Genomic DNA, 21,350 nt, shown 5'->3' with positions numbered 1-21,350 from the left:
ATATATATATATATACACATTTGCCTATACTATTTACAATTCTCTAAATTTAAAAAATTCTAAGAAAAATTAGTTTTAGGTCAAGTTTTCCTTTCTATTTTTTAAAATGGTTATTCCCCATAACAATCAGTACTTCCAGTATTTTAGTAATCTAATAAAATGGACAACTTAAAAAAATAACATAAGTATTAAATAATTATCTGGGCCTTTCAACTCTGACATCTACTACCCTTTGAGTTCTTGAGAGTTTAAATAAGTTTGGCTAACTTTATTTATTTCTACTTAGTCCTTGGCATTGTCTGTCTATGACACCCAGGTATACCATGTACAAAATTTCTCTAGCCTGGAAAGGTTATGACAAGGAAGTGTGTTATGAAGAAAAGAGAAGGGTGTTGGCCTCAGAAAGACTTAAGTTCAATTCCCAGTTTCATTCCTCACTATTTATTTAATCTTAAGTAGTTAATCTCTCAAAACTTGATGCCAACCCACTCATCCAATACTTCAAAATCATTACAACATGGCTCATTGACATTGATGCATTGCATTACCTCAAATATATTTAGTATTTTACAATGGTAGATATACATGGAACTAACTAAATGTAGTTTTATAGGAGAGGTCACCAACATGCAAGCAAAGCATTAACAAACCCTGACCAGAAACGGGGTCTACATTGCAGACATTTCATGGTCCTGGCTTTGGCTAAGGAGACAAATGCAATGATTACTCAATGTAATGTTCAAACTCAAAAATCATAAAAAATATAAAAGTTGCAAGCAGTCTACTGTCTTTTGTATATAATTATGATATGAAATTTAAAAATGGTAGTTTATGAAGTGTTTTATTCTAAAGTTCTATATTTTGACAATTCTAATATCTCAAGAGATTGATATTAACCTCAAAAGCATTGTAATCTCTTCTTAGGCCAGTATTTAAGTTAAAATGATAGAAGATAACTTTTGCATTAGATCCAGACACAGTCTTTTTTTTTAATTCAATATTGTTTACTTTTAAAATATTCTTCTATTTCATATACAAACACATTTTTAAAATTATGTTGTACTGATTATGCTATTATAGTTGTCCAGATTTTTCTCCCTTTGTTCCCCTCCATTCAGCACCCCCCATGGCTTTCTATAACTACTTATCTGTACTTCTTAATCCCCTCACCTTTCACCCTTTCTCCCACATCCCCCTCCTCTCTTTATCTTTAACCTTTGGCACTTTAATTACGATGTGTCTTGGGGTGGGCCTCTTTGCATCCATCTAGTTTGGGACTCTCTGTGCTTCCTGGGCTTGCATGTCTATTTCCTTAACCAAAATAGGGAAGTTTTCTTTCATTATTTTTTCAAATAGATTTCCAATTTCTTGCTCTTTCTCTTTTCTTTCTGGCACCCCTTTGAAGCAAATACTGAATTGCTTAGAGTTGTCCCACTGTCTGCATATACCATCCTAGCTTTTTTCTTGGATTCTTTTTTCTTCTTCCTCTGATTGGCTGTTTTTTGTTTCCTTATGTTCCGTATCATTGACTTGAATCCCGGCTTCATCCACTCTATTGTTACTTCCCTCTAAATTGTTCTTGATTCAATTAGTATACCCTTCATTTCTGACTGGATCTTTTTTATGCTGTCAATATCCTTATTAAGTTCCTTGAGCTTTCTTATACCCACTGTTTTGAACTCTGCATCTGATAGATTGCTTATCTTCATTTCGTTTAGCTCTTTCTGGAGTTTTGATCTGTCCTTTCATCTGGGCCATATTTCTTTGTCTCCTCATTTTGGCAGCCTCCCTGTGTTTGTTTCTATGTATTAGGTAGAGCTGCTTTGACTCTGTGCCTTGGTAGTATGGCCTAATGTAGTAGGTGTCCTGTAGAGTCCAGTGGCATAGCCTCCCCTATCAACCAAGCTGGTTACTCAAGGTGTGCCCTTCGTGTGGGCTGAGTATACCTTCCTCTCGTAGTGGAGGCTTGATTGTTGTTGGCAGATCAATGGGAGGGGTTTATCCAGGCTAGTCAGCTACAAGGACTGGCTGTGACCACTTACCACCAACTTCCACCCTCTGTGGAGGATCTGCTGTGCAGGAGCAGGGTCTTGGTGCCCCAACAAGGTCTGTAGCTATCCACTGGGTACGTTGGCACTGGAGTTTCCTGAGTGGTGCAGGAAACCTCAAGGTCAGCCTCCACCTGTGTTTTGCCTGGGGCCACCCTCCCTGAGTTATAAAGCCATCTGAGATGGCTGCTACTTGCACTGGGCTTGGAGACATCCAGATGAAGCCAAGCTGTGAATCTCGACTACTAGTTCTGGGCCTGGGGCTCACTGAGGTCAGCTGCTGCTTGTTTGTTCATATGGAAAAGCAGCTTGAGTGGGCCAGTAATTTGGGTGGGACAGAGTCTCGGGGGACCTCCAAGGCAAGTTAAAGAGTGTTAGCCAGGTTGATAGTATCTTAGACATGGCATCAGTTTGCCAGCTCTGTGAGGGGAGGGCCTAGAAAAGAGACAATGGCCTCTCCTTGCTTTGATGCCAGACACCTCAGCCTCCTCCTACACACCACTGGTGCCCCTCAAGCTGCTTCCCCTGTGCTGCAACCCAGAGGGAGTAAGTCTGAGTAGGTGAGTCCATATGTGGGTTCTTTACAAGGAACTATTTGGGGGTATAGAAGTTTCTTCTACCAACTCAATCCTCACTGGTTTTTGCAGGCATAAATTGTGGGGACTAATCTTCCTAGCACTGGAACCCTGGGTTGGAGGTCCTGGTGTGGGCCTGGAACTCCTTGCTCCCAAGATATCCCTCCTGAATCTTTATCCACCACATGTGGGTGTGGGACCAGCCTGTTCCACATCTGTGCCCCTCCTACCAGTCTGGATGGATGTGGTTTCTTTAATTCTGTAGTTATCAAACTTCCATTTAACTCCATTTCTGCCCATTCTGAGTAATGGTTTTCTATATTTAGTTGTAATTGTGTTGTGGTTGTGCGAAGAGGCAAGCCATCTTTGCCTATGCCTCTATGTTGACCATAAGTCACAAAAACATTTTACAGATGTATAGTTTCATAAACTTTTTTCAAACTGAACTCCACTGTGCAGCCATCACTTAGAACAAGAAACTGAATATTACCAGCACCTTAGAATTCTCCCTTTCTATTCTCTTCTAGTCGCAGACCACCCCTCCACCAAGGGTAAGTGATCAGTATCTTGAATTCCAACAGTATATATTAGTTGTACCTGTTTATATACAATACTTACATACAAACAAAATCATTTAGTATGTATTTTGTTGTGTCTGGCTTTTTTTTTACTTAACATTATGTTTGAGATTTATCCATCTTGTTGCATGTAGTTTTTCTCATGGCTATCTAGTATTGCAATGAGTGCATAAACAACTTATTCACTCTACTATTAATGGGACTTTAGGTGCTTTCCAAGTCAGGGCTCTTATGAATAGCAATTACGAACACAGTAAACTTGTTTAAAATTGCAAATAAAGTGCATACAAGTGAGTATGTGGAAGTAATTTTCAACTCTGGATTCAGAGTTTGAAATTTCAAACAAAACATACTTTTTCAAAAAATTTTGTTGGAATAAGTCTTTAAATATTCTGACAAACACCCAATACTATCATAAAGAAAATTCTGAATGCTGATACCAGCTAAAAATAAGAAAAATCATTTCAACAACAACACAAAGCTGTATGTCTTAATAAGGTAGTTGGCAGGCCAGAGAGAAACATAGCCTTTTCCACTCAACTTGGGTTGAACCTTCACAGGGCCATAGTCTGTGAAGGCCAAGACAAGAACCCAGCAATGTGCCACGTCTTCCTCATACATGAAATCATGTGCATCTGCTGTTGTGACAAGAAAAGTTGTGGCAACCAAATGAGACTCCCTGAAGCCCAGATAACTGACAGGAAAGGAATGAGATGCAAATCCCAGAAGTCAATGAAACAGTAACATCTGACCTAAAGGTGACCAAAGGCAAAAAACTACAAGGTTTTCAAGGGAGCAACAGCAATGGACCTGCCTGTTGAGAAATAAATTGTAGTACTCACGCTGTTCCACAGAGGGGCGCTCCACACTCATCACTGAAATGTCCACTTTTTTTTTCAGTGAGAGGTTGGAGAACATTGCTACCTATCTTTTGTTCATCCCTAGGGATAGTTAAGTGGGTAAAATTAAAAGTATATTAAAAAAAAAGAAAGCAAAAGAATTTCAGTTTCTTTTAATGTGCTTGAGTAAAGCTAGGAAAAAATATCAGCATTGCCATCTAATTTCGCATTGTAAAAGAAACTGTGGGGAAGAGTCTAGAGGACAAGTCTGTCCATTTGCTTTCCCAGAATATGATTTATCGTAGAATAATTCATTTAGACTAAGCATAAAGGTACAAAGGAGTTACAGCTTTCATCTAGGGAATGAAACTGATAAGTAAACAGGAGTGGCTAGGGACTAGATTTGAGTACAGAGTGCTATTCTAGTACATAAAAGGGTGTCAAATTTAAGCTTTATAAGGTGAGAATAGGCTCTCCAGGGGTATGATATGTGAACCAAGCCCTAAAGAACAAACAGAAAGAATATGAAAAGAACATGGGACCACCCTGACTGGTGTGGCTCAGTGGGTTGGGCATCATCCCACAAACCGAAAGGTTGCCAGTTGCCTACCCGGTCGGGGCACATGCCAGAGTACTGGGCCAGGCCCCTGGTGGGGGCCTGTGAGAGGCAACCAATCTTTCTCCCTCTCTTCCCCTCTCTCTAAAAACAAATAAATAAATCTCTGGGAAAGAAAGAGCATGGGAGCAATGTCTGAATCAAGGAAAAGATGCTGTGCAGAGGCTCATGTAAGAGACATGACACATGCAACAATGTTTAGGAATCTCAACAATACTGGGTTAAGAAAAACACACACACACACACACACACAAAAACACAAGAAAATATATATTTCCATGGATATGAAGTTTAAGAATAGGAATCTATGGTGATAGAAATTAAAACATAAAACATCTTTCTGGGTAAAGAAATTATTCTATATCTTGGAAATATTCTATATTTGTGGGCTTCACAAGTTTCTAAATTTCTAAACCTCATTATACTGTACACATAGATGTGTGCATTTCAATAACTATGAATTATACTTCAAAAGTAAAAATGGAAAATTGGGACTGTTTCCATTACAATGCGTAGAAAATTCATCAAGAGATTACAGTGGCATATTGCAATGTACATTGGTGTAATGCTAATTAAAAAATTTTTATTTAGAAAGATGCCATCAAAATCACCTTGCAGCTTAAAAACAGGATCAAACACCTGTGAGATCAAGATGTTGATCCATTCTATGAATAAAAAAAGGAACTATGTAATAAACCTGACAAGCTACGGGGGTTGGGGCAGGGCATATGGCAGATGGACAAGCTCAGTGACCAAAGCAACCACACGGGGTGGGCTGATCACTAATTCCCAGCTGGTCAGGTCTAACCAGCTAGTCACATTCCAGGTCCTTAGCAAGGGTCAGCCTTTACCTTAAGGGAACCCTGTTGGAGTAATTTTCTTTTCTAGACTCTTTGAAGACACAACCGCAGGCCCCAGAGCACAAGGCAACCAAACCATGGCTTGTTCCGTGGCTTATCAGTTCCATTAAACCATGACTCTATGCCATAAATGCTAATTATTAACCACCCTGTACCCACCAATGTAATAGAGGTATGTGTTTCTTTATTCTGCTTTTTGTCCAAACCTCTAGCCTTCTTAATCTACCATCCATGGATTTCATGTAACTCTTCTTACAGCTTCTCTTTCAATCCTAATGTATAAAATAAGCTGCAAAATTACCCTTCTCCAGAGCATTTTCTCAATCCATTGAAATTTTGCTTCCTGACATACCCTCAAACTTTTGGCTCAAAAAACTTATAAAACTTTTCTATAGGCTGGACATTATTTTGTTGACAATTCTCCCATGAAATCACCTGAACTTTATTATATTATTATTGTTCCAATTTTATAGATGAAGCTCAGAAAAATGACTAGCGCAAATTCCCACAGACAAAACTAGGACTCAAACTCAAGTCTCTTTTTTATTCTAAATGTGTTGCTCTTTCACCCAGGAGCTGCTGAAGAGGGCAGCTGAATCTGAGGGTTGGGCTAGACAGAAGTAGCATGGTACAAAAATGCAGTATCCACACCCATTTTAAAAAAGTGAGATAAAACTATCTAAAATGCCTCCACCAAGTCTTCCTGTTGCCAAATTCCTTTCTCCCTCTTCTACCCCACTGACATCCTTCCACCGCTTGGGCCAGAAGAGTGCAGTAGGTCAAAGGCAGAAGGGGCAACTGGAGGACAGGGGAAATCCACCCTACCTGGGAGATGATGCAGGGGAGAGGGCAGGGAGAGGGCAGGGGGAGGTTGTTGCCAGGCCTGGGCAGCTGGAGAAGCGGCCATCCTAACTGTACGGCGGAGATGCGTGGGAGGAGTGGGAGTGAAGGTTGTTACCTCACAGGTTCATCACCCATGCCCACCAGACTAAGTCCCCCTCAGCTCTTCTTCACTGTCCACCTTTCACTGTGAGACCTTCCATGGACAATCTCTTCCCCTTCCCTCAGTGAGAATAAGTCTGACATGTCAGGATGTTAATAGAAGAGAGTTCTGGCTGGGGTAATTTAGATCTGAATTCCAGTGTTGACCATAGGATCTTGGAAATGTTAGTATAAATACTTTTAAGGCAGGATGTTGGAAATGTTAATATAAATACTTCAACCAATTTTGAAGGCATTTTTTAAAACATGAATATAATAAATTAATATAAAAGTGCTTTGTAAACAGCAAAGCAAACAAATCACTTAATAGTTTGAGTCACCAGGAATCTAATCTTTTGTTAACCTTTTTGTTTTGGAATATAAACAGAGAAGGAAATTCCATCTTGCCTCTCAGCTACTTCCCACGTGCCATCTGTTCAAGAGGAATAAAATTTCCTATATCGTTCTCACCCTTCTGGACACTGAGGCTGCTGGTGTGTGCTGCAGTTTTCTTTGACCCAGGGCGTTTCTCCTGGAAAGCAGAAGACCAGAATCTTTAGACTGCGGCGCCACAGACGAGAAAGAGAAACACACGTTCAATGGGCAAGATCTTCCCAAACTACAGTTCGTGTTACTGCAATGAGAAGATTCTTCCAGAATATGCTACATGCTATTTTACATATTGGCGAGCTCAGTGCCTCTGGTGATTTGCACAGATCAATAATCTACACTAACCGAATGCCAGGAAACTCATCTTTACCAAGAAAAACAAATGGAATTCCTTTAGCTTTAGGAAAGGGACAATTTCTTTATTTTTTACTAATAATTTTTTTTACCCTCAAGGACAATATTTTTCTGTTAGAAGAAAAGGAGTTTAACAAATACAGCTATACCATCTAAAAAAGAGGAAAGATGACATTTTGAAAAAAGAAACAGCTAATAATAATAACTGATATATATTGGGGAAAATTGAACATATTTCTAAGATCTTAACTAAAAAATTCTTATTCATAAATGTTTCTGTTTATAGAACATTCCAGTTAATTAATAAAGTATAAATGATAAAATACGAACATCATCATTTGCAAACCCTAATGGATCTAGGCAATGATCATCAATAGCTAACATCTCCCCCAAAAGACACAAGTAGACAACGTGTGACTCTTGATGGAAGTAACACCTCCATCTACTTGCAAAATAAACAAATTGCACCCGAATCTGAACAGTCCTCAGGTTCAAACTACCAATTTTCAGGGGATGTAGGTGATGACAAATTACATATCAGAGAGGATGCAATCTGCACACCCAGATTGGAAACCTCTACAAGACAACTGATCCCATTTCTCTGAAATGTACATTGTTAGTGGAAAAAAAGAAGTGCAAACCTACTTTTAAAGGACTTGAAATATATCAGCCAGTTGCTATGTGTGGAATCTATTTGGATCATACTTCAAAAATCTTTTAAATAAATATTATAAAACATAATATTGAACACAATGAATATTTGATGACAAATGATTTTTAACTATATTTTAGATATGTTGATGGTATTGTAATTTTGTTAAATCCTCATGTTTTTTATATGCATGCTGAAAATATTTATGGATGAATTATATAAAGTCTAGAATTTACTTCAATATAATCTAAAATTTGGGGAGATGTTGGGGGAAATAAAAGTGTGCTTTGTTAAGAAAAGATTCAAAACTTGAAAATAAGCAAAAAGAGAACTGATCACTAGATTTCATTTCAATGTCACACTGGAAATTATCTTAAAAAGCCCATATATGGATTACCCAATTACCTAGGAGTATATACCATTATCTTGCTTATTCTTTACCATTCATTTTACAACTCAACAAGGGTAGCAGTTAACTGGTAGAAAACTAATAGCAATATAACTGATTATAGTTTCATAACAAATAAATTGTCCTATAGAAATGCAGATCAATTCTGTCCCATCAAAAGTTAGTTTTAGCCCTGGCTGGCATAGCTCAGTGGATTGAGCGTGGGCTGCGAACCAAAGCATCGCAGGTTCGATTCCCAGTCGGGGCACATGCCTGGGTTGCAGGCCACAGCCCCCAACAACTGCACATTGATGTTTCTCTCTCTCTCTCTTTCTCCGTCCCTTGCCTCTCTAAAAATAAATAAATAAAATCTTTTTTAAAAAAAGTTAGTTTTAGTCATTCTGTGCCAACCTTCTTGTAGTCTCATATATACTTCGTCTCCGTGATTCCCTCTGAGCAGCTGAACATCCCAGTCGGTTATCTTACTAATGTGTTTATAAATCTTTGACATGTTTACTTGGCATTCCCATGAGATTCATGTTTTTATCTTTTTGAAGATTATGCTGTGTCCATGAGACAAGATCAGCCAGGATTAATCATTGCTGAAACGAGGTGATGAACATATGGGAAACCATCACACTATTCTCTCCAGTGTTCGTTAGAAATTTATCACAAGGTTTTTTAAATTCCTAAACTTAAAAAATTGGCCAGCTGGTTTCGTGTACAAAAATTATTAAAATCCCCTCAGGTCATTGTTTGAAGGTCTAATTTTGGCAAAAATAATTTAAAATCTTTCCATATAATGTGTTAATCCTTAGAGTGAAGAACACTTACTTTTGTTTAAAAAATAAACTAAAATTAGTAACTATCAAAGCACCCAATTAGTGGTAATGGTAAACTTTAATACGGCTGATGATAATTACTTTTGTTTCTCTGAAATTATGTAATGTTGTGCAAGGAACTCAGTGGAAACATTTACCATATGACCTGAGGATAGGCTTGAGATAAAAGCTAAGATTTCCGAGACTGGAGTTGAAGGCGGGAGCACACAGAGTCCAGAGGCAACGTGGTCACTGAACTTAGTAGAGAAACAAGCCAACCAGAAACTATGCTTGTGTTTGGAAACTTAGAGGAATTTTTAAAATTATAATATTCACTCTATCAAATTCTCTATCAAAATATCAAACAATTATATTTTTCTTTCTGATTGCTCTTTTTAACTAATTTTCAATTACATTTTATGTAAAAACAGATTCACCTATTAGTACTTAACTATTTTCTTTAAAGAGATTATATAGTTAATATTTCTACTTCAATATTTTCCTCCCATTTAAAAAAAATCAGAATTCAACCTAAACTCTTTTATGTCTAAAAATATTAGTTAGCTGAGTTGGGTTTGGTGTTATGAAACGAGGGTTTGTAGCTTGAGGCAATTCTTTGTTATGTGTATATGGGCATTTTTGTAAATCCCACCAGCTGTTCAAAGGGATTGGTGATTTATTTTTTAAATTGACATCATTCATAACGTGGCAAGCAAGTGGAATCAGAAACTGAATAACCTGGAGTCTAATCTTGACTTTGCATTGACTCCAGAGGCTCCTCAATAAGGAACTTAACCACTCAGGACCCAGTCGTTTCAACGATGAAATTGGTTTCACAAACTGATATTTAGGCCAAGTGACCTTTCATGATGTTTTATCCATTGAGTCTTCCTGCTGGTGTCTCAAACCACAAGTATGTCTTGCATGGTCATGGGACTGAAAAAGACTTTGCCTTTCAGACAAACAGGAAATTCGAATCTTTCTCTTCTCTCCTGCAATACCTATGAGCTTGAATTATGTTATAAGCTTGCTTCCTCTGCAGTGCACAAACCACATTTCTTCCCACAGTAAACACATTTTGTCTTTTGTCCTATATGGGGTCCTTCTCTGTCTGGTTTTAATTTTTGCAGCCAAGACCAGCTCTAGGGTCACTAAATGCTAAACTTACAGAGGTGAAATGGATCGGCATCCTCCACTTACCTTGGCAAACACTCTTGTAGTCCGCACAGCAGTCCTTCCTCTGCAAACAGTCATCTGAGCAAGAGCAAAGGCTGGACTCTAGTCTCTTCTCCCCACAACGAAACTTATTGCATGTCCATATTCGAGCTGTAAAATTACATGATTTGGTTTTGAACATTTAACTTATGTTAAGTATCCAATACCAAAATTTATAAGTTCCCTGCATTTCTCCTTGTACAATCAAATTCTTGGTTTACCTGCATTAATATATGAAAATACATAATACAAATGAGAAGAAATCTACCACTTTTCTTCGTTTGGCATGGGTGGCAGAGAGAACTGCAGCTTTAAAAGCCATAGTTCTGGTCCTACATAGCATGCACACCTGAGTTTGGAGAAAATCTGAACATTGGCACTACCTGCACCCAAAGATAGGAGCTCCCAATGATGAAGAACTAGTAACACTTGAGTGACTGTTGTCACCCGAGAGCAACTTTTCCCAGCCTTGTCTAAGGACAGGCAGCAAGGAAGAGCCAGTGACAACAGAAGTAACAGGAACATATTCAGGTCTGTGAGAATGTACGCAGGTCAGGGGACCTCCCAAGCTGAGAGTGACAGAAGTGGTAGATCAGCACCTCATCACACTGCCAGTGTTCTCCCAGGCTAAGCACTAACATATGAGATAGTATGAATATATGTCAATGCTAAAAACAACATAAAGCTGGACTGGGGCTGCTTCCTAGTGACACCTGGTAGGAAACAATAGCTAAAATCAACATCAGCTCTGAGCTTAGACAAATATGTTGAATAGGTGATTGCTGTGTGCTTCCTTAAGCACAGAGTTCTCCACTCCCTATTGCATAGAAAGGAAAGATCTTTGGAAATTAAGTGAAAGGAATACAAATCTTATCTATACTAGGTTATTCCTCCCCTTCTTTTTCATAGAAGAAAACATAAAGAGGTCTATCATTTTTGTTTTAAGATTTTATTCACTTACTTTCAAAGAGGGGGAAGGAAGGGAGAAAGAGAAGGAAACATCAGTGTGTGAGAGATACACTGATCAGTTGCCTCGCACACACCTCTAGCTGGGGACCTGGCCCACAACCCAGGCATGTGCCCTGACTGGGAATGGAACAGGCCACCTTTCAGTTCACAGACCAGTGCTCAATCCACTGAACCACACCAGCCAGGGCAGGTGCTCCATGATTCTAATCCTCCCCCTCCTGGAAGCACTAGACCCCCCTCCACCTTCCCTGATTTCTTAGGAAATTAAACATTGCAATTGCACCTTCTACCTAGAGAAGAGTGTTTTTCTCAAGTTGTGTTCTGTGGAGCACTGGCAATAGAATCAACAAGAAGCATCAGCTTTCCATGTAAGTCTTATGCACACTAAAATCTGAAAATGACAGCAAATGAAACTAAGTATGATGATTAACTTAAGTCACAGCAAAACTCCACGGGAACTTATGAAACTATACAGCATTTCATCTGCTGAAAACGTATTCCTCAACCTCCGTTAACTAAAGTTTGGACTCTGTGTTTATCACTACAGATGGAGAAAGGATAATAATAGACCCTCTATACAAGGTGTTATGGGTTGAATTGTGACAATCACCCCCCAAAAGTTCAAGCTCTGGCCTCCATGACTATGAATGTGATCTTATTTAAAAAGAATCTTGGCAAATAATCCAGTTAACATGAAGTCATTAGGGTGGGCCCTAATCTAGTATGACTAAGGAACCAACCATGTCAACCACTAGATCTTGGACTTTTAGTCTCCAGAGCTGTGAGAAAATGAATTTTTGTTGTTTAAGCCACCCGGTTTGTGGTGCTTCATTACAGTGGCCCTAGCAAACAAGTATACAAGGTGTATGGTGAGCATTTGGACATGCATTAATGATAGCACAACCAACATAATAATAAACTTATTCTCAGGATTCATACTTGATTCCACACAGTTGTCTTCAAAATCCCAGCAGCAGTCACCTCGGCCTTTACATCCCACATCACACCTGCAGCCATCCAGTGCTGTATATGAGGAATCAAAGCATTTTTTCCTGCAGCTGCCTGTAAAGAAAATAAGGAAACCAGTTCTTGGAATCTTGTGGCTAGATGGCAGAAGCACATTAGTACCTAGCACAGACTAGGACAGACAGACAAATAGAGAATTTTTATTGTATTATCTCTCGATGCAATGGTAAGTAATGAGTGATAAGTCATGAATGATTTTTTCTAAGACCCCAGATAGGTTCTAGACTTGGAGACAGCAGGTACTATTAGGTGGGGGTAAGAGGGACAGCCCAAAGCTAAATATAGTGGAACTGATTAAAAATCGAGATATGGAGCAGTGACTACATCCACCCCACCTGCCCCTGCAGAATAGAAGGGTCCTCATCTGGAGCAATTTAGGAAGAGGAGATTTTGTCACAGAGACAGTAGACATAGAGGATGGCTATGATGAGAAAAGATGAACAAACTTTACTCTTCAATGTGAACAGATAGTTACCAGATATTTGAGCATAAAAAGACAAAGACAAAAAAAGACCATAAAAGACAAAGACCAAAACAAACAAGAAAAATAGAGGAGAAGAAAAATCTTGGTTGAAAGAAAACAATGCAGGGAGCATAAGAGTTAAACACACTCATACACACACATGCACAGCTAATACTGAGATCTTCAGAAAAGAGAAGATTTTGCAACCAGGAAATAAGAGAGATACAGTTTTAAAAACAAGAAATAACATTCAGGGTGGTCTTGGAAATAAAAACATGAGGACAGTCACAGAAAAACTTCAGTAGAAAAGTGTGGCAGGCAGAATTATGGTCCCTAAAAAGATTCCATGCCCCAGTTCCTGAGACCATGAGTATGTTGCCTTAGACGGCAAAAGCAACTTTGCAGATGTAATTAAGGCTACTACTTAGTTGACCATAAAACGAGGTGGTGCCAAAAAGTGAAAACAAAGAATATGGAGATGATATTATTTTAAAAAATCATATTATAAAATTTCCCAGAATGGAAAATTATAAACTATTACTTCAAAATTGCCCACCAAATTTCCCAGGGCAAAACCCGCACTGAGGGATCAACAGGAATAAAGAGATCTTGAAATCTCCTAAGAAAGTTCATGAATAATTTATAAAGGATCACAAGTCAGTATAGTGTCAAATTGCTTAAAAGCAACACTGAAAGCCAGAAGACAGGAAACTAATGTCTTCAAGTTTCTGGAGGGGAGTTATTTTCATCTCAGAGTTCAATATCTAGCCAAATAGTCAAGTGCTAGGTTAGGATAATGACGATGTCTTGGGATCGGCAAGAACTCAAGTTACAGGTTGTATGCATTCTATTTAGGAAGCTACTGATGGGCGTTCTTCAGCAAAATGAGGAAGTTAAAAGAGAGAGAGATCAAAAAATTATAAGATCCAGTACAGTGGAGAGGATATGGAAACATGACTCATAATACACCAAACAAACTGAGAGAGCAACCAATACAGATTGGAGCAGCAAGACAAAGAAACAAAAATCAAAATGAAAGATATTGCTCTATGTCCACCTTTACATTGCCCAAAATGAGAAAGCCAGATAATTCCAAGGGTTGGCTGGGATGCATGATGAAGGTAAGGTAGGCTAGAAAGCAATCATCTGGGACTATTACCCAAGGTAAAATATAAACCTTAAGGCCCCAGAATTCCATTCTTGAGAATTCGTGGAAAAGCAAACCTCACAGAGGTCCAATAGAGAACCTGCAGAATTTAAGTAATATTAAGAAATTAAAGCCAACCTTGGGTTTCCAGCACTGGGAGAGGGCATAGGTCAAATGGCATGCTGGGTATAAGTCAAAGAATACTAAGTAGTAAGCAGATAGATACATATGAATACATGCATGCATAGCAATTTAGATGAATGTTTTAAAAAATTCAACGAAAAAGTAGGAAAAAAACTTTATATACCATTTACACAAAAGGCCTTCAGTATATCCATCCAGGACTTCCCCCCTAAAGCCAGCCCCATATATCCAACTATCTTCTTGACTTTTCAACCTGAACATCTACTACATGTTTCAAATTTAACATATCCAAAACTGAGCTCCTAATTATTCTCCCCAAACCAGCTTCTTCTACAATCTTGTCCAATCTAATTATGAAAGTGCCATTATTTTCAGACATTCATGCCAAAAATCTTGAGGCCATTCTTTAAAAAACATTTTTTTAAATGTGTTCATTGATTTTAGAGAGACAGGAAGGGGGTTGAGGGGAGAAAGAGGGGGAGAGAGAGAGAGAGAGAGAGAGAGAGAGGGAGAGGGAGAGGGAGAGAGAGAGAAATGTCAATCAGTTGCCTTCCATAAGTGCCCTCATGGGAGACTGAACCTACACTGAACCTACAACCTAGGTACTAGGGCAGACCCAAGAAATGGAGTTATCTTCTGGAGGGCAGGCCCTTTCTAGTACTGGCTTCTCCCACTAGGCAAGCGTTCTAGGAGCCCATCTGTATCAGTGCACCAACTGGCGTGACAGGCCACAATAGGCTTCAGTGATTTTTTTTTTAAGACTCTTTCAATGTGTTTGCCCATTTCCTGATGAGTGGTTTACGATCGCACCTGCCTACACTTTACTGAGTGTTCATCAGTTTTTGACCAAAAACAGTTTGACCCCTGAGCCCCAACCTCCCTATTCACCGGATCTCACCCTGAGCAACATTTTCGTTTGTTTTTTTTTGTTTCCCTGGATTAAAAAAAGGCCTCAAAGGGAAATGTTTTGCCGATGTGGAAGAGATGAAACAAAAAACTTAAGAAGCACTAAAATGCATCAAAATCAACGAGTTCAAAAACTGTTTTGAGCAGTGGGAAAAACATTTAGATGGATGTATTGTATCAAATGGAGACTACTTTGAAGGTGACTTAAGTTGTGTAGAATAAGTACACAATTTTTTATAAATAAATTCTCGGTTTTGGGGGGTTCCCCCCTCACATGTGCCCTGACCAGGAATCAAACCCACAATTTTTTGGTGTATAGGACAATGCTCCAACCAACTGAGCCACACCAGCCAGGGCTTAAAGTCATTTTTGAGTCCTCTCTTTCTCACCCTATATCCAGTCAGTCAATAAAATCTACCACATCAAAAGATACTCAGAATCTAACTATATCTCACCAGTTACACACTATCATCCCAGTCTGAGACACAAAACGTATCTGTGTTACTGCATTTATTTCCTAATTGGTCTCTCTTCTCATTGTTTCACTCTGCCATTTGTTAATAACGTAGCAGCCTAAGTAGTAATATTGAAAAGCAAGAACAGCATGTCATTCCTCTGCCTAAAACCTCCAATCACTTCCCATCACACTCAGAATGAAAACCGAAGACCACACTTTGACCTACCAGTCTTTCTTTGTCCTGGCTGCTCTTTGGTTGATCTCATTTTGGCTACCCTTCTTCGAATCTTCCCAAGTTCTAGTTCAATGTTCTCCTTGCTGTTCTTGAAGTTAAACTTGCCAGGCAAGCTCCAGCTTTAGGCCTTTGCCCTTGTTATTTTCTCTTGCCTGGAATGCTCTTATATAAAATATAAAATATCCTGATTCTTGCTCATTTCCTTCAGCTGTTTACTCAAAAGTTATTTCACACATACACCCCATCTCACCCTGACTCAATAATCCATATTCCTTTTTAGAGTTTGAATTATTCCTTAGCACTTTCCCTACAGTATTATATATATATTGCCTATTTATATTTTTATTGTCTGTCTTCCCTGCTAGAATATAAACTCTCTGAAGGATTTTTATTTCTTTATGACTGTATTAGAGTTATATTAATTAGAATAGTAACTAGAATTAAATTAATTAGAATAATATCTAGCCCATAGTCAGTGCTCATTTGTTAAAGAATAAACAAAAAAAAATGCATGCACATAAAACATTAAATTTGTAAGAACACAAACAAACACAAAGTAGAAAAACTACTTCAAAAATTCACACTAGAAAAAATATATTGCCCATAAAAGGTGGGCTAATTGGAGCAAAGAATGGTGAGAGTGGTCCAGGGTTGAGGGCTAGGAGACAGTTGTGGAGGGTGAATGAAGGGATAGGTATGATCAGCCCACTGGTGAAGAGGGGCTGGAGTTGAATGTCCATGCCCTGTGGTTGAGGGGGTGCGAGGGGGGGGGGTAAATGATGCCACGTAAGGGCTGATAGACTGAGAGAGGAGGAAATGAATACAGAACAATTACTCTGGGAAGCCAGCCAGTAGGTGTAGCACTATCAGAAGGAAGTCAAAGAACTGGAGATTTTCTTCAGAGACTAGTATGTGCCTCCTGCTTTGTGGGATAAAATCACGCAGAAATGATGCCCACATGAGTGCACCCACATCAGAATTGACTACCAAAATAGCCAGCCAACACTCGTTAGATCCAACACTGGCATTGTAGTTCAGAAACACAACAGGAAAGTGACTAAGAAAAAACAATAATTTGGCAGGCAAAGTCCACCTGTTCAGTTCCACTGTTTTCATGTTACCCTAGGGGCGCTGAGTGTTTGTTTATTGTCAAGTGGAATCAAGTGGAAAATTGTCAGCTTACCTCACTAAGAATCTCCGTCATAAAGAAGTGCTAAGGCTTGCCCTACAGGAGTCATAGTAGAAGTTAATCAACCAGATTAAAATTAAAAAGGGCATAAATTATCTAACATTTGACTTCATGCTTCCCATTAGTAAAAGTACCAAAACAATGCATAGCCACTTGTAAATGGGTTATTTACTGTTCTTACTAATGAGATCTGGCAAAAGAGATGTGAGCTGTTTTGATATTTTGGGAAGTGTATCGCCTTTTTTTTTTCTTTGCTTCTTATGGAAAAAAAAACTGTGAAGCTTTTATTCTGCACTACATTTCGGGAATGTGGCACTGCCTAACCAACAGATCTCAAGATTTCATGGAAAGCACAATACACAGGCGAAGTCAAGACACAGGAGAGGTAGCAGGAGGTCCTGGGAAGGGAGCGACAAAGACCTGAGTTCAAGTTTATTATCTGATATTCAGGATTATAGTAGGAGTTGGGTCAGGAGTCTTTAATCCAGTTATCAAAGTCCTCTAGGAAGGTAAGGAAAAGTGAGGATAAAATACTGGAGTGACTGTACGACTCTCAAAGGAGCAGAGGGGCGAGGGTGAAGAGGAAAGTCCAGCCTGCCTGTAAACAATGCTAATCACCGGTTGGTCTCCTGATAAGAGAAGTTAGGAGGAGAACCTAGAAGGAAGGTGCCACCTGTAGGAGAGGAAACTTGGGTGAGAAGTGGTACACGTTTGGACAGGTGAAAGTGAGGAGAAAGAAGAAACAAACAAATGTTTTGAGAAAACGCTGAGTGGTATATACCTTGCCCGTCTGGTTTCCTGAGTCCAAGTGCCAGGCCTAATCCAAGCGTCACAACCACCAACAAAATGAGAAGAACCTACCACAAAAAATGAAAAGCGACCTTTACAATTTAAAACTATATATACAAAGATCCAGATAACTGCTTCCCTCAGTGGATTCTAAGGGCACACAGTGTTCTGGTTATGGATATTACCAGACCCAACAATGGCAGAAGTACATAACTGTATTTAATGCCAGACAACAAGAGAGTTTGGGGAAGAAATAACATTTATTACAAATCCTTAAATTTAAATACATTTGTCCCCATTAACTTAACCCTAAAGTGAATTAAACACATGAAACCAAGTGAATTAAACCATGAAACCTTTGCCCATTTTTCTTCATTTTTCTTTCTTAACTAGACAACTGTTTGAAGGCCATTTATCTTAAAAAACAAACAAACAAAACTTTCCAAAACTGTGAAGTTGTTAACAACCTCATTCTTACGGGCAGGTTCTCCCCCCACCCCACTTTGTCCATCAGAGGACAATGAGAATATTTAACATCAGTAAAAATGTAGTGTTCACATAATAAGTTCACATAATAAGTTCACATGGTATATAATCTGCTTTGATTTAGCATAACGAAAATGATGTAGCATAATTTGGAAGCTGTGTGACCAAAGATTGTGTGTAGCATTCATTATCACTGCTGCTGACAAAGCTCCTCAACGTAGTGGACTTTACGTTATGACTAGTGTTAGGCTGTGGTATAATTAAAGAGAATTCTTCCCTCTCACCTCTTCCCCCTCACCTCTTCCCCATCCATCAAGTCTAATGATAAGCAAGCCAGATGATAGAGTCTGAATACTGTATATTGCCATAAAGAATATGAATGCAGTGGATACACAGATCATGTAGGAAGTAACTTACAATTCCTGTAACCTTTGCTGTAGTTTTTTCTTTTACAAATCACTTTCATGAAAAAAAGAAAAAACACCCCACAACATCAAAATCAACCGACAAATTAATACATCTACCGAAGACAATTCTCATATGAAATCTTCAAGTTCACCCAAGGTTCAGTAACCTTCTGGCAGGTGTTCATTTAGTACAAAGGATGGAGAGAAAAGGTGAACAGAAACATTTATTTAATAACGTTATTAGCACTTAGTCCATTGTTATGATACTCAAAAGCCATTGGTGACAAGACTAGGAATACTACAAAGAAATAGAACACTGGGAAACTTTCCTATGGTAAACCTCATGCATCACAGATTTACAGGTTGATATATTTCAATGAACATCTTTAGTCCTGGGCAGGTCAAACTTGCTGGAGAAATAAGCAACGGCTAGCTGACTTCGTACTTGCTCTATATATTTATGGCTTGCCCTCTGTATTCTTCTGTAAGCTCCTCGAGAGCAAGAAGGTTAGTTTTTAATCTCATGCAATTATTTACTCTAAATATGGAATTCTGAATAAGCACCCTGATACTGAGATGCCTGTATGTCAAACTACCTCATGCTATCTACGAAGTGGAGAAAGGCCTCCAACATTCACTGAGAGTCCAACACTGGGCTGTGGCTTGGCTGAATAAAGAGTGCTGGAAACACAACAGATACCTTAAAATTTTTTTAATGAAATATTAAAATTTGGAAACATTAAGGTACCTTTGCAACTATGATTATAAAGCATTGAGCTTCTATTATATGTACTAATAAGCCACTAGAAGGATACAAAGTTATATAAACAATGCATAAGTTTTGCTCCCAAGTTTATAATCTCCTGAGTTTATCAGATATGATAAATATAATGAATGACATATGAGTTAAAAGCGTTGTTGCAAAGTTCCAGAAGGATAATAAACAAGTAAAATATGTTGAGGATTTACTTCATTATCATCACTGGGTTCAATGCTCACACACATTGTTTAATTTATTCATAGAAATGATGCTTGAGTGACAGAGAATGGTGGAACATTAACTCAGGTAAGGAATGTGGGAGAAAACAGCAGCTGGATAGGTGTGGGGAAATTGTGCAGTACGTTTTGGCTTGAGGTACTAGGTGAGGTGCCAATGAGGAGGCACTTGAAATTGTGTGGCAGAAACTCAGGGAGAGGTCAGAGCTAGGGACTTGGGACTGTTGGTTCAGAATGTGACTCTTAAAAGGATAAAAGATGAGATTGTCTGAAGATCTTTAGGTAGGGCTCTATGAAAGACTCTTGTGAATTGAGAAGAAAGATATCAACTGAGAATAAAGATAAGAAGAAAAGTCATAAAAATGGGAATTTTAATGCCATCGTAGAAGCAAATGGAGAGAACAATTCAAAATGAGAAAATACTGAGCAACATCTATATATTGTCATAGAGACTCCGGAGCAGGACAGGGGAGGACTGGCTTTGAAGGGTGACTTGAGTGCAGTGAAAACAAAACTAGACAACAGGGAACGGCTGAATGGTGAGAAAACCAAAGCAACAGAAAAGTGCTTCCCTCTCCCTGAAAGTTTGATGGTAGAAACAAAAGGGAGAGTGTAATAAAATTAAGAAAAAGGTTTTTTTGTAGTTTTTTGTTTGTTTGTTTTGTTTTTAGGACAGAAAAGAACAAGAAAGAAAAATAGGCAAAAGAGATTAATTATAGGAGGGAAATAAAACAGAATAAAATCAATAGTCCAACAAAGGATATACGATACAGTGATTTTAATTTCTGTTTCTGATCTTAAAATATTCATGCAATAAAAATGTGACTTGGGAAGTAATTGTAGGCATACGAAAAGAAATGTTGCAAAGTATTCTGGCACAGACCCTGACTTTCAGTTTGATCAAATATTCATCTGTTGTTTCTCAAATGTTTTTACTTGTAAAATATGAATAAAACTATTAAATGCCTTACAGTTGTCATAAAACTGAACACAATTACTTAAAACTTTACATTTAAATAGTAATACAAACAAATATGAAGAGAGTATGCATTTAACATTTGACATAAAGCTACAATAAAGTAAAATAAAAAATAAACTGTACTTACAATACAAATTATTTTGTATTTCTTAACAGTGGTCTTCTTAACAGTTTCTTCCACTTGTAAAGTCATCAGAGAATCCATTGGGTTTCAGCTGCATAAACCTATTTTAGCAGAGACAGATAACTCCTTCCTTTCTCTAGCCTGGCAAGGAGTAACTGTAGGAGTTACAGTGACTGACTTTTAACTCTTTGGGAGGATCACAGCCCTTTAGTGATTGGACAATCAAGAGAGAAGTAAGGTGTAGTAACAACACTGTAGAGATATGAAAGCTTATGTGCGGTACATTGTAGATAACTGTGCTTTTTCTCCTTTTGGTTTATACTAAAGACACAAAACAAAGGGCCTCCTTACAGAAATTCCAGGGAGTTTTAATATTTACATACACTTTATGTCATAGTGGAAAATTAACATTAAAAAATGTGCTTTCACCATAGTAGTAATTCCAGCTCTGCTACACCCATGTAAAGTATGTAAAGTACTTAATTGTGTACTTGCACTTTACAGTGTTCATAATTTGACAAGTTTTCTTTTTTAAGATTTTATTTATTTTAGAGAGAGGGAAGGGTGAGAGAAAGACAGGGAGAGAAACATCAATGTGTGCTTGCCTCTCATGTGCCCGCTACTGAGGACCTGGCCTGCAACCCAAGCATGTGCTCTGATTGGCAAACTGGTGACCCTTTACTTCACAGTGTGGTGCTCAATCCATTGAGCCGTAC

General features: G+C 38.4%; 1 protein-coding gene across 3 annotated transcripts in view; it reads right to left on the bottom strand.

The window, feature by feature from the left end:
• Positions 1–20,806, bottom strand: part of ENPP3 (ectonucleotide pyrophosphatase/phosphodiesterase 3) — a 75,846-nt gene extending 55,040 nt beyond the window's left edge. For all 3 annotated transcript variants that reach the window (XM_036024732.1, XM_028509664.2, XM_036024733.1), the window contains exons 1-5: positions 20,638–20,806; positions 17,635–17,710; positions 12,226–12,348; positions 10,303–10,428; positions 6,969–7,029 (exon numbers count right to left, since the gene is read on the bottom strand). In XM_036024732.1, the coding sequence (XP_035880625.1) occupies positions 6,969–7,029; positions 10,303–10,428; positions 12,226–12,348; positions 17,635–17,710; positions 20,638–20,715 (464 nt within the window). In that variant the 5' untranslated portion in view covers positions 20,716–20,806. The remainder of the gene's footprint in view (positions 1–6,968; positions 7,030–10,302; positions 10,429–12,225; positions 12,349–17,634; positions 17,711–20,637) is intronic.
• Positions 20,807–21,350: the final 544 nt, after the last annotated feature.

This window comes from Phyllostomus discolor, chromosome 4, assembly GCF_004126475.2.
Source record: "Phyllostomus discolor isolate MPI-MPIP mPhyDis1 chromosome 4, mPhyDis1.pri.v3, whole genome shotgun sequence".
NCBI lineage: Eukaryota > Metazoa > Chordata > Mammalia > Chiroptera > Phyllostomidae > Phyllostomus > Phyllostomus discolor.
Note: the sequence above shows the minus strand (reverse complement) of the source record. Positions and strands in the feature narration are given on the sequence as shown.